Source organism: Lissotriton helveticus, chromosome 9 (genome assembly GCF_964261635.1).
Source record: "Lissotriton helveticus chromosome 9, aLisHel1.1, whole genome shotgun sequence".
Classification (NCBI taxonomy): Eukaryota; Metazoa; Chordata; class Amphibia; order Caudata; family Salamandridae; genus Lissotriton; species Lissotriton helveticus.
The window spans coordinates 256,545,502-256,559,886 of record NC_136070.1 but is presented as its reverse complement, the minus strand read 5'-3'; the positions used below and the strand labels follow the sequence as shown (position 1 = coordinate 256,559,886).

The window sequence follows — 14,385 nt, the reverse complement described above, 5'->3', positions numbered from 1 at the left end:
CATTATGACCTGAAGTCTACTGGTCAGAGTTTTAGGTAAGCCAAGGTAAAGGGCGTTACCGTAATCAATTCTGGAGATGATGGTGGCCGTTACTATCGATCGCATCATGGATTGTGAGAGGACAGGAATTAACTTCCGTAGTTGCCGAATGATGTTTGTGCAATTTCCCACCACCGCAGAGATCTGAGGGGCCATTGACAGATCATCATCCAGCTTGATCCCCAGGCTCTTTACAAACGGGCTTGGTCTTGGAGCAGGGCCTAACTCTGTGGGCCAATAGAGATCACACCAAGGTGAGGCAGTGGATGGAATCACTAGTACCTCGGTCTTATCAGGGTTAATCTTTAACAGGTTATCCGTCATCCATTGCACTGTAAACCGCAAGATGTTCTGGGCTTGGAGTTGTGCGGCCATAGTGTCATCGACACTTATCAGCAATTGCGTGTCGTCCGCGTAGTTAAAGACTTTACAGCCCATGGTGGCCAAAGAAGAGATCAATGGTTGCAGGTAGAGATTAAATAGAAGCGGGGACAGGGCGGACCCCTGTGGCACCCCGCACTCTAAAATCCCTATCTCAGATGTTTCGTCCCCCAGTTGTATCTTTTGGGTCCTTCCTGTAAGGAATGATTGCAACCACTGAAAGGCCAGGCCCTTAATCCCAAAGTCCTTCAGTCTTTCCAAAAGCAAGGCATGGCTGACAGTATCGAATGCCGCTGATAAGTCCAGCAAAATCAGGGCGCTCGGTTTCTTACAGTCAGCCATGCCTCTTAGTTCATCCAACACCGAGAGCATTACCAACTCGGTGCCGTGATGAGCTCGGAAACCTGCCTGTCGCTCATGGAGTAGATGATGAGTTTCCAAATAGAGGGACAGGGACTTTAATACATGCTGCTCAAGAACTTTTGAGAGAAAAGGCAACTGGGAGATAGGTCTGTAGTTCTTTAACACCGCAGGATCTGACCCAGACTTTTTCAGTAGAGGTCTTACACGCGCCTCCTTGAGCTCAACCGGTAGGTACCCCGTATCTAATGATCTATTGAGGAGGGAGATGATACATTCCTCCAACAAGGGGCGGGCAACACGGAAGATCTCAGGTGGGCATGGATCGGCTGGGGAGCCAGATTTAATTTTACTCATCAGCTGTTCTAGAATTAGTACATCCATCTCTGGAAATACTTCAAGGGAGCAGTCGGTCCTGATCTCAGGTGCTGATGTTATGGCAGAACCCAATACCGCCCCGTTCTTTATCTCCTGGATGATGATCTTCACCTTCTCTAAAGAGTAAGCCTGAAAGGTGTTACAGTCAATAGGGGCCTTAGAGTTATCTGTTTTTTTGCTCAACTCTGCCAGTATTTTAAAGGTCTCTTTCTGAATATTTGCTGCCTTACTTAGACGGGACTCAAAATGGTCTGCTTTAGCTTGGGTCATAAGGTTTTTATATTGTTGAAGGGAGGCTTTATAGAGTTTCCTGTCAGTGTCCTGCTTGGTTTTCCTCCATGCTCTTTCCAGAGCTCTAAGCTTTCTTTTTGTTTCCCTTAACGCAGGCGTAAACCAGGGAGCCCCTTTACCGGAACGCTTTATTTGCTGCGTTCTCACCGGCGCTATTTGATCAATGGCCCGGGTCATGCTCCTGGTTAGATCAGAGTATTCACGGTCCAGGCTGCGTCCCAGATCAGCGACCTGGGATGTTACCGGGAGCACCTTAGTCAGGGATGCTAGGTCGACCTCGGCCCATTTCCGGATTTTCCTGATACCAAGCGGGCCGCTGGTAATACAGCCTTTAATGCGGGCCTCACAGGATATCAAGTGGTGATCAGACCAGATGCAAGGGGCTACGTCTTTAAGGGTTAGACTAGCATCTGTGGTCCACACAAGGTCAAGAATGTGGCCTTTTTCGTGTGTGGGGACATCCACAATTTGTATAAAACCCACCGCAGACATTAAGGTATCCAGCTGGCGCGTGGGCAGGTCCCAGTTGGGTTTATCCCAATGTAAATTGAAGTCTCCAGTTACGAGAATTTTCATATATCTGGAGCATAAGTCAGATATAATAGGGCAGAATAGATCATAAAAGAGTGGAGTTGAATTGGGTGGTCGGTAAAGTGACAAGATCACCCAGCACACATTGTGCACAGTGACCTTTATCCCAAGCAAATCAGTCAGGTCAATTGTCTCTGATAGCAGCTTCTCAACTAATAGGGTCTTCTTATAAAAAATAGCTACCCCTCCTCCCCGTAAGCCACCTGGGCGGTTGTGCCACATTACATCATATCCGCTTGGGAGAGCAGCAATGATATCTGGCATCGAGTTGTCACCCGTCCAGGTCTCCGAAAGAGTCAGGACATCGATGTCATTGTCCTGAAGCATACTGTAGACCTCCAAATGATGGCGATGAAGCGAACGAGTGTTCAGGCTGACTATCTTTAATGTAGGGTACTGAGCTGGCGGGGGCATGGCCTTATCGGGATGCAGTATTGCGCATTTTTTAAGCGTCAATAGGACTGCCTGATCTACAAGTGGCTCACCTTTATTCAGGGCGTATAGCTCCTCCATGGAGTAAATACGCCGCTGGCCAGTAGTCCCGGCCCCTGCGCCCGTTCGTGCGCGGACGGGCGCAGACGGGCTGGACTCTGGCGTGACTCCGGCGATGCTCCGGTGAGCCCGCCGCGCGTAACCGCTGCGCGTCAACATGGCTGCTTTAAATGCCGGTCTGGCGTCCTTGTGACGACTAGACCGCTCCAATCCCCAGCCCCCACCCAAGATGTCCGCCGCTCTGATGGCACAGTGCAGCCCCAAAAGAAAAAGGGATCCGCTCCAAACGCGGTGCTGTATGCTATTATGTGCAGGTATGCGGCAGTTTAACTCAACATTTTAGCAATTACATCCAAAATAAAGTGCACGAACAATTTTACAGTGAGCAGGTAAAAACGAAGGAAATGTTTTTTTTAAAAAGCTATAATGCTCCTAGTGAGCACGCTACGCTCCACAACCTAGCAGAGCCTCTCGATATTGCCAAATTGCCAAAGCACTTTCCATGTGTTCGGCCGCCTGATTTGCCTGCTTTAAATACCGGTCTAGCGTCCTTGTGACGACTAGACCGCTCCAATCCCCAGCCCCCACCCAAGATGTCCGCCGCTCTGATGGCACAGTGCAGCCCCAAAAGAAAAAGGGATCCGCTCCAAACGCGGTGCTGTATGCTATTATGTGCAGGTATGCGGCAGTTTAACTCAACATTTTAGCAATTACATCCAAAATAAAGTGCACGAACAATTTTACAGTGAGCAGGTAAAAACGAAGGAAATGGTTTTTTTAAAAAGCTATAATGCTCCTAGTGAGCACGCTACGCTCCACAACCTAGCAGAGCCTCTCGATATTGCCAAATTGCCAAAGCACTTTCCATGTGTTCGGCCGCCTGATTTGCCTGCTTTAAATACCGGTCTAGCGTCCTTGTGACGACTAGACCGCTCCAATCCCCAGCCCCCACCCAAGATGTCCGCCGCTCTGATGGCACAGTGCAGCCCCAAAAGAAAAAGGGATCCGCTCCAAACGCGGTGCTGTATGCTATTATGTGCAGGTATGCGGCAGTTTAACTCAACATTTTAGCAATTACATCCAAAATAAAGTGCACGAACAATTTTACAGTGAGCAGGTAAAAACGAAGGAAATGTTTTTTTTAAAAAGCTATAATGCTCCTAGTGAGCACGCTACGCTCCACAACCTAGCAGAGCCTCTCGATATTGCCAAATTGCCAAAGCACTTTCCATGTGTTCGGCCGCCTGATTTGCCTGCTTTAAATACCGGTCTAGCGTCCTTGTGACGACTAGACCGCTCCAATCCCCAGCCCCCACCCAAGATGTCCGCCGCTCTGATGGCACAGTGCAGCCCCAAAAGAAAAAGGGATCCGCTCCAAACGCGGTGCTGTATGCTATTATGTGCAGGTATGCGGCAGTTTAACTCAACATTTTAGCAATTACATCCAAAATAAAGTGCACGAACAATTTTACAGTGAGCAGGTAAAAACGAAGGAAATGTTTTTTTTTAAAAAGCTATAATGCTCCTAGTGAGCACGCTACGCTCCACAACCTAGCAGAGCCTCTCGATATTGCCAAATTGCCAAAGCACTTTCCATGTGTTCGGCCGCCTGATTTGCCTGCTTTAAATACCGGTCTAGCGTCCTTGTGACGACTAGACCGCTCCAATCCCCAGCCCCCACCCAAGATGTCCGCCGCTCTGATGGCACAGTGCAGCCCCAAAAGAAAAAGGGATCCGCTCCAAACGCGGTGCTGTATGCTATTATGTGCAGGTATGCGGCAGTTTAACTCAACATTTTAGCAATTACATCCAAAATAAAGTGCACGAACAATTTTACAGTGAGCAGGTAAAAACGAAGGAAATGGTTTTTTTAAAAAGCTATAATGCTCCTAGTGAGCACGCTACGCTCCACAACCTAGCAGAGCCTCTCGATATTGCCAAATTGCCAAAGCACTTTCCATGTGTTCGGCCGCCTGATTTGCCTGCTTTAAATACCGGTCTAGCGTCCTTGTGACGACTAGACCGCTCCAATCCCCAGCCCCCACCCAAGATGTCCGCCGCTCTGATGGCACAGTGCAGCCCCAAAAGAAAAAGGGATCCGCTCCAAACGCGGTGCTGTATGCTATTATGTGCAGGTATGCGGCAGTTTAACTCAACATTTTAGCAATTACATCCAAAATAAAGTGCACGAACAATTTTACAGTGAGCAGGTAAAAACGAAGGAAATGTTTTTTTTAAAAAGCTATAATGCTCCTAGTGAGCACGCTACGCTCCACAACCTAGCAGAGCCTCTCGATATTGCCAAATTGCCAAAGCACTTTCCATGTGTTCGGCCGCCTGATTTGCCTGCTTTAAATACCGGTCTAGCGTCCTTGTGACGACTAGACCGCTCCAATCCCCAGCCCCCACCCAAGATGTCCGCCGCTCTGATGGCACAGTGCAGCCCCAAAAGAAAAAGGGATCCGCTCCAAACGCGGTGCTGTATGCTATTATGTGCAGGTATGCGGCAGTTTAACTCAACATTTTAGCAATTACATCCAAAATAAAGTGCACGAACAATTTTACAGTGAGCAGGTAAAAACGAAGGAAATGTTTTTTTTAAAAAAGCTATAATGCTCCTAGTGAGCACGCTACGCTCCACAACCTAGCAGAGCCTCTCGATATTGCCAAATTGCCAAAGCACTTTCCATGTCATGCAAATCAGTTGTACTCCTACCCTTAAAAGGTTCCGTGAAAGCCGGACTGCCGGGTGAAATTCCCTGTGAGCAGGAATGCAAGCAATCCCAGGCGCATTTCGATCTTTTTATTGAAGCATAGCTTGAGTCCATATGGCACAGCGAGCTATAGGACAAATGTCTGGGCATAACGCTCCCACTTAGCAAGAATCCCTTAGAAAGACAAATAGGAAAGGATGGAAATTCTTGAATTCACCTTCACCATTGGCAATTTTCAAGGGCATATTCTATTCCATGTTTTGCTCATTGTGCCATTACAGAGAATAACCAACAATATGAGACCCACACTTTGTGTAGCTAGAGTCCCTAATAGAATTGCACCTAAAAGACCCACGATTGGGTTAATCTGTGCCACTTATTGAGAAAGATTAAAAAGCAGCTATGGAAATGCTTGAACTAACCTTCAGCACAGAAGCCAAATCCCATAGTTTTTTACTCACCATGTGTAGGAAGCTGGGTTTCTGTTGCAGTAGCCCCCCCCCACCTCCGATTTTTGCAAGATTTGTGATGCACTTTGACGATGTCAACTGGGTCCGTGCCAATCAGGTTCCCAGGGCCTGTGTTCTTCCCCAAAACTGTACCTTTGTAACCCCAATTGGCACCTCTCTGGCCACATGTAAGTCCCTAGTAGAAAGTACCATATGGACCAAGGCTACTGTGACCAGGGAAGGCCTCTAAGGAATGCAGCACATATTGTGCCACCCTTAGAGGTTCTTTACCTTAATACCCAGACACACTGCCATTTCAGGTTGCGCGTTTTGGTACAGAGAAAAGTGAAGAGTCAACTTGGCACACAAACCTGTGGCCATGCCTGCAACCCACAGCCTTTGGTATAGTTAAGACACCCCTCTAGCAGGGCGCACTATGGCACTTTTGAGGGTACAGGTGCATGAGCCCTATACCCCAAAAGTGTCTAAGTTCATTCTTAGACATTGTAAGTGCAGTATAGCCATACAGAGTATATGGTCTGGGAGTTTCTCATTACAAACTCCACATCACCATATTGGCTTTACTGAATTCTGGTAAGTATGGTATCAAACTTTTCAGCTTAACCCCTTCGCCGCGGGGCTAATTCCCCCAAGGTGCGGGTGGGAGGGGGGCCGCGTGCGGCACAGCGGCGCTCGTGACGAGCTCAGCTGTGATCATGACGAGCTCAGTTCGTCACGACTCCGCCCACTCAATGGAACGCCCCGGACAGGAGGGGAATTATCCCCGCGTGGGCTCCACTGTGCCACATGATGAGCTGAGCTCGTCATAAGCGCCGAAGGAGATAATAACCTCACACTGATGCCAGTGTGGGGTTTATTATACAATGCACTCAGGGGGCATCTTAGAGGTACCCCCTGAAAAATGACCAGCCTCTGGTGGGTTCCCGGACTGGTAAACACCAGCCTACCACCACGAGACATGTTTCTGGACCCCTGGGGTGGTAGCCTTCGATCCCTGAGCCCAGAAACAAAGCCTTTCCTGGGCGGAGGTGGCCACACGTCCCCCAGGCCATGAAGAGCCCTTTGTGGCAGGGGAGGTTCAAAGGCCTTGCAACCTTTGTAATGCGACCCCCAGCCTTTACTGCTATCAGGAGCAGGCCCCCTTCCTGTCTACCCTCCTTTTCGGTGGTTAGACAGGTGGGAAAAATTAGCACAGCCCAGAAGGGGCGCCCACCTCTGTCAACCCCACCCCTCAGGTGGGGAAGGCAAGGTGAAGCCCACTCTTCAGTGCTCGCCATCTTGCAGATGGCATGCACTCTCCAATCAGGATTAGGGATTGTGCCCACTCTCCCACCTGAGGTGAGCATTCCAAGGGTTTTGTCGCCCTAAGGTCAGTAGCATTTTGGCAACTAACCTCGAGACCCCTAAAAAGCCCACTAAATTCAGTATTTAGGGGGCAGCCCTGAACCAAGAAGGCAGATTCCCGCAACCTACGAAGAAGACACCCAGCAGAGAAAAACTGCTGAGAAGAACTGACTTGGCCCCGCCCTACCGGCCCGTCTGCAGTATCCAGAGATCCGTGCCAAAAGTCGCCTTGTCCTCTAGCCAGCGACCTCCAGAACCCCTGGGAGGACTGACTGCCTTCAACAAAAACTAGATCTCCTGTGAACAGCAGCTCTGTTCAGAAGAAACTCCCACAACAGACTGAGCCTGCTGAGGACAAAGAAACCAGATGCCTAGAACCACCACTGCACCCTATGCCTACAGCCCGAGTCCGAGTGGCACACCGGTCCCAGCGAGGTCCCCCAGCACTCCAGAGTCCACCGTGGCCTGTCCCCTCGAGGAATCCCCGAAGTCGCCTGCAGCCCACGCGCGGAGACACCCCCCCACCCCAACCATGAGTGGCCCTGTAAGGTGAAATCCGACCTCAAAAGACACCCCTGCATCCAGCCGCCCTGGAGAAGAGAACCCGAGATGCACCTACATCCTCGAGCCCTCTAATTTACCTGCCCAACTGTTGGTTCCCCCTGGAATACTTCCTGGAACGAGCCTGCAGACAAAATCCAAAACCGGCAACTCCCATTCAAAACAACAGGGCACTCAACGTCAAAACAGCACCCTGCACCCGGCTACCCCTGTGCCACTGTGGTTGTACCTTGTGTTATAAATTAGATCCCCCTTTGCCCTAAGCCTAAGTGCAGGAGCTTGGCTCCCAAAACCTAGTGGCCTGCTCGTGAGCTGCCACCAACCATATGCACCTTACCCCCCCTGCATAACATTGGGCCTCAACACTCTGCACCCAGCCGCCCTAGTGCAGCTGAGGGTGCTTTGAGAGTGTATCCTCGACCCTGGGGAAAACCTGGTTCTAATCCCAGAAACCCAACTCCCACAACCAAGTATTTACCTGTAAATCGCCAAAGTAATTTCCTCCCATAGGATTGCATTGACTGCTTTTCTTAGGTTTGTTATTTTTTTAATAGGGTTGTTCAGTTGCACATAATGTCTTCTTGTTTATATATAAGATAACAAAAATACTTATAAAACTTTTTTATTATAACTTTTCAACATGCTGACAGCAGCCACAATGCTCTACAGCATAGTTTAAAGACATTGGCAATGCCAATAGCTCTGGCTAAACACTTATAAGCAGTGGTAGCTTGGTCAGTAAGATTGGGGGGTGTTTGCTTCAGATATTCCAACAATAACGCTGCCATATAATGTTTAAATACATTATACAACAAGAGGGGCCTGAGGGTCAGTGGAAAGGGAGAGGAATGCAGATTGGTAGGAGTACTAAGACAGAAACACACAATATTTTGAAAAATAACCAATATTTTGAGAACTTTCTAAACAGAGTGTATGTGTATGTTTTCCTGATGAAATCCAACTGACCTCATAATATCCGACTATTTATCATAAAAAAACATTTGTTAGGGTGGTGTAAACCCCCAAGTACCCCCATACCGAAGCTACGTCACTGCTTGTAAGGTCCTAAAGGCGATACCTTTTGGCTATGCCAATGCTTCTTTTTGTTTTGTTAAAAAGTAGTTATTGAATTCAGTATATACTAAATATCAACCAGATGCAATAACAATATTGATAAACCAAAATGAATATGCAGCTTTAGATATCCATAAGAACAACCATAAAAAGTCTGTATACATTTTGAGAAGGAGAGAAGTTAGAGGGAGGAAGGGAGGGCATAGGAAAGCTCATATTATGAGTCATCAATAGTAACAATAATTACAGAAAGTTGCCTCAAAGATAATTTCATATAATTAACAATATGCATTGTAACATATCAAATGAAGTAAATAAAGTATAAAAGTAAGACAGAGATACATGTCACGGAGGATGAAAATTCTCAGAAGATACAGGTAAAATATTTAGGTTATCACTACCAATTTCGATAACTCAGTTTCTTAATAATTGTTCAAAGCGTGGAGTTGGTTAGTATGTAACTCTAAGAAACTGCAAATATACAAAAAAATGATTTACTTACCTTTTCTCTAGGCAATTTCCCAGTGTGACATCTAAGCAAAAGACACACAATTGATGGACGGAATGCAGCACAAATCAAAACGTTCACCCCCAGTAAAGTGATCCGGGTTAAATCCATCATTCTTTTGCTCACCATGCCACCCCAGTTTAGACCTGGCCATATGCAAATCAGTCTTGACCCTGTGCCTCATGGGAACTGTCTAGCCCAAACTGCCAAGCCAGGTCCTCCCTGGACTGGAAATAAGCATCTTAGGACCGGTTTCAGGGTTTCACCCTTTCTTCAGCCAGGATAGCTTGAATCCAGTGGCACAGTGAGCCCAGGACCCACATCTGGGCATACCTGGCACACTTAGAGCAAGAAAGCAAAAGACACACAATTTATGGACGGAATGCAGAACAAATCAAAACATTCACCCCCAGTCAAGTGATCTGGGTTAAATCCATCATTCTTTTGCTCACCATGCCACCCCAGTTTAGACCTGGCCATATGCAAATCAGTCTTGACCCTGTGCCTCATGGGAACAGTCCAGCCCAAACTACCTGCCTGGCAGTTCGGTCTGGACTGTTCCCATGGGGCACAGGGTCAAGACTGATTTGCATATGGCTGGGTAAAAACTGGAATAGCATGGTGAGCAAAAAAATGATGGATTTAGGCCCTGATCTCTGTACTGGGGTGAATGTATGACATTGTTCTGCATTCTGTCTATCAATTGTTCTTTTTCCAGTATGACATCTAGGCATATCATACTGAGTAGAAAAAGTAATCCATAAAGCAATCTGTAAAGAAATCAAAAGTAATCTAACAGTCATTTTGTGTGTATTCAAAGCATTTAGAAACCTGTAACAAAGTCATTTTCCTTCAGCTTGCTTGTATTGTTCAACCTGCCTTGAAAACACCATTTACACTTAACTGTGCCAGGCTTGCTTGGTTCCAGAAAATAAATATAACTAAGACTTTTTTTATACAAACAAGTTGGTCTGAATTCAGTCTTTGAGTGTATGACATCATTTCTTGCTGAGTGTGTACAATATATGCTTAGCACTACCCTCAGATAAAGCCTTACTGCTCGCCCACACTACCACAAATAGAGAGTAAGGTATTATCTACTTTTACCTCTGCCTACCTTTGGCGGTTCCACTGGACTCTGTGCACACTATACCTTACTTTGGTATAATATATGCAGAGCCAGCTATCTACACCATGATATTGCAGACACGCTCGACTCATATACAAATCAGACTTGGCCCTGCTCCAAAATGTACAGACCAACATGACAACATAGGAACTCTAGCTTCCCCTCACCGATAAGAGCCAATAAGACTGGATAGGAGTGGAGTTGTTTACTTTCCTGTTTGTGGTCGAAGGTGTAGCAGGTCTAGCTGGACCATCATTTTGGGGTGGGGCTGGGATTGAGTGGCATTCCACCTATCACTCTTTTTCTTTATAGAAGTTCAGTCCACAAAAATGGTGACACAGAGAATAGATGGGATCCGGGGGCACCTACTTTCCTCAATCTGGCAGAAAGCTTTCTGGCTACTTATAGCAGCCATTCCCTGACAAGCAGAGTCCATCCGGGGTGGGTATTGTGATCTACACAACAGATGGCAGACTTGTGGTTCTACAATCCTATGAGGGTTGAGGGGGTTCTGAAGCACGTCTTCTTGTAGCTGCTGGATCTCATTGTGCCTCTTTTATTTCAGGTCCCTGAACAGTTCCTGGAGATTGCAACAGTAACTTTGCGTGAGTTTTTTGGTGCAATCATAAGCGGGAAAGACTTGGATCCATCGTGGAAGAAATCTATATACAAAATTATTGCTAAGCTGGACTGCGAGATCCCAGACACCTTCCAAAGTCCCGGCTTTCCACAAGAGATTCTTCAGAGCTGACTAAAGACTTAAAGGGCCTTCCAAAGAGCTGCATCTAGAGAGCATCAAGGTGACTACTCAAGCCCTTCAGTTTGCTTCTTCTGGCCAGGCTTACTAACTGTGGTGCCCTATCTAAACCAAAATCCACTTCAGAGACCAGGCACACAAACTCCCAGAAGCTACTCAATGATTCCGTTTCCTACAGAAAACTTGGCAACATCTGTCAAAAAAGCTTACTAAAGAAAACATGAGAAGGAAGAGATGTTTACTGCTGTTCAACGGAGGCCACTGAGTAGGGGTAGAGAATAAATATTCAAGAGTAGCTCTGGGTTTGTCTCAATGGAAGAACAGGGTACCTTATGATTAGCGATGTGGTAGCCTTCCTCGTGAATAAATGTTTTCTCCAGATAATTTATGAGGCCATCTTGTAATGTAATGTAAGGCCTACCAGGATCAGCAATGAGACCCTCTCGTATGGGTGGGATCTTACTCCAGATCAGAGATACTTACTCTGAAATAAAGCCGGGTACCTCACAGGCAAAGGTAAGCTAATTGGGCGTTACAGATACAAGACTGAATTGTGGGGCTTACTTCGTATCAGCAATGATGCAATCTCAACAAAGACACCAAAGACGAGTACACATTCCAAACTAGTGATAGGGAAAACACCTATTTTCACGTATGCTAAGTTCAAACTAGACCTGGAGGTCACCTTGTTCAGGAAGACATGTTTCTCCAAAGTGGATAGTCATTCAAGCTCAGAAGGGAGGCCAACTCATTTGTGAATTCGGGGCTTGCCATATGTAAACAAATGAGGTTCACTGGTCCGTGCCATGGTCAACTAATATGCGAAGAAAGAATCAATCCATATTATATCTGAAGCTACTTCATAAGAGAAGAGATGTGTCTCCAGACAGAGCTCAGCACACTTTGTACAGGACCCCAGATTAAAGAGGGGACCATCTCATACAAGCAAGAGGCGCATTTCTAGAATACAAGGAAAGGCACATCTGTGAAAAATAGTTTAAACATCGCCTCCTCCTGGAGGAAGGTCAACATCAAATCGACTTTTATTTCCAGTGAATGTTGTGTGGTGTCAGGTGCAACTTGATCCTGTGAGCCATGGCTCTGATGATGTTAAATGTGCATGCACACAAGATGTTTCTGACTGCATACAAGATTATAAATCGCATTTGCTCTATCAGTCAATCAGCACTGCGGACATCCTCCCCACTGCCCGCCATCTTAATTGGTGGTGAGACTGCTTCTGACAACATTCTAAGCATCTCTAACCTGTGAAAGAGCCTGTCATATGCCAGCGTGCATGATGGAAAAAGTCTGTTTAGTGGATTGACCCACCTCTCACCCTAAACCTCTCACACAAGCCAATACAAATCCCGAAATCAACAAACAGATACATAAATCTCCAGATAAATCTCCAGATTTTAGAGAAAAAATACATGCCAATGTTTACAAGCATAACATATTGTAAACCATGACATCAATTTTATGAAGAACAAGTGACCCATTTACAAAAACCGTATTTGTTAGGTCTCAAAAGCATAGCACTGAGTTACAAACATTTTATAAGATTTGAGAACAGAACACATTTCTGCATCCATTTCCCCCCACCCATCTACTAACTGCAGATGACTGAGTTTGTTCCACTAGAGTGAGAAAGTTCCAATGGTGTATTTAAAAGCAAAATATAGTCATACATATCAATGTACAAAGTCTGTTTTAAAAAAGAACATGTTCTATTTGCATCTCTTAAAAAGAGTCACAGACAGAACTATCATCCTTTGATTTTTTTTGTGGTCTGTTCACCAAAAGGAGGAAAATAGTTTGTCTTAAGAAAAACCACAGAAAGGAGTACACGTTACTTGCGCAGGAGCCAGCGATTTACCCAGAGTCGCTGGTTTCCCCCATCAAGTGACCATATTAAAGAGGGGTTCCCTGGACATTAAGATTAAAAAGTTAGCCATCAGAGGAAGTAGTGCAAGATCAAGTCCAGTGGCAATACCAACAGCTGAACGTCAAAAATCAAGGGCACAGTAGCCAATCTGACATGGTGATAAACATCGCAGGATAAAGATGATTCGCATTAATGATTTGTGAAACATGGACTTTTTACATTCACAAAATATGGAGCAACATCTACAACTGTGGAAAGTCCTAGAAATAGGGACCGCCGAGCAGCTAGTCCATACTGCTAGCCGTTCAAACAGTTACGATCAAGTTCCACAAGCTGTAGACTAAGCCCATGAAAATTTATTTTCATAAAATATGAATGCCATCCAGGCAGGCACAGCTCTGATGAGACTATGATAATGAGGGTCCTTTACATACTTATGGCAGATTCTGGCACACAAAGTAGTCCGAGTGTGGTATAATGGCACATGGTGGAAGGATCCATGCAGGTTCTGGAGCACTCTTTGGCCCTAGACTAGGTAATTGAGTGACTACATGAACGGGCGAAGATGTACTATTTCCATGGAACAGGATCTTTGGACTGCTGGATGCAATCTTCACCACAACAGGACATGTCTGTGGCCACAAATGAAAGACAGAGGTCAAGAAACACGAATATGGCAAAAAAATAGAGGTGTACATGTGTATGGGCATCATGTGAATATATTGTTTCTGTGTTTCCATATACGTATATATATATAAAATCACAACTAAGGTTTGAACAGTGGCTACTTTCTAGATCTAAGCATCAGATGAAGGGTGTTCGTCCTATTTAACACCTTCAAATAAAATATTTACTGTTTACGATGATTTCCTGAAAGGAGAGATCATAGAACTCTGGAGCGTGTGAGCACTTTGGTTTCACTGTTGGTATGTGAGAGGACAGTAGCCAGAAAAGCACATACAGAGAATAAAAAGTTAAATCACAGGTTAATAAATACCATGCATAAACACACACCTCGGCTTCTGCTACTTAAACCCAGAAAAACAAATAAGGGTAACGGTGTGCTTTACCAGCTTAACCAAGAAGTGGTACAAGAAAAATAGAAAATAGCAATTAAAAAATGCAGGCAATATCAAGGAGAATTCGACAAGCCAATGAAAATGTATCGCTATGTAAAACTATTTGGAATCTGTGTCCATCTTGAGCAACAAGTGGGGTGTAAAGAGGAACGCAACAAGTCCAAAGGCGTCCAAACAGTCAACATTTTCATGGCACAGGAGGGAGAGCGAATAACTAGTACCAACTAACTCTACTCTGCAGAGTGAAACCCTTCCTACGACAAGCATACCTCAAAACAGCTGTCCAAACTCTGGTTATATCCCATTTCGACATAGGTAACTGCAGTGCC

The 14,385-nt window shown here is 45.8% G+C and overlaps 2 protein-coding genes across 2 annotated transcripts in view; one reads left to right on the top strand and one right to left on the bottom strand.

Annotated features, from left to right (window-relative positions):
* LOC144781200 (prospero homeobox protein 1-like) overlaps window positions 1-13,988 on the top strand; it is a 111,264-nt gene extending 97,276 nt beyond the window's left edge. Inside the window, exon 3 of the mRNA XM_078659901.1 lies at window positions 10,898-13,988. Within this exon, the coding sequence (XP_078516027.1) occupies window positions 10,898-11,083 (186 nt within the window). The 3' untranslated portion in view covers window positions 11,084-13,988. The remainder of the gene's footprint in view (window positions 1-10,897) is intronic.
* Window positions 1-14,385, bottom strand: part of YLPM1 (YLP motif containing 1) — a 1,323,976-nt gene that overhangs the window by 6,962 nt on the left and 1,302,629 nt on the right. The gene's annotated exons all lie outside the window — the stretch shown is intronic.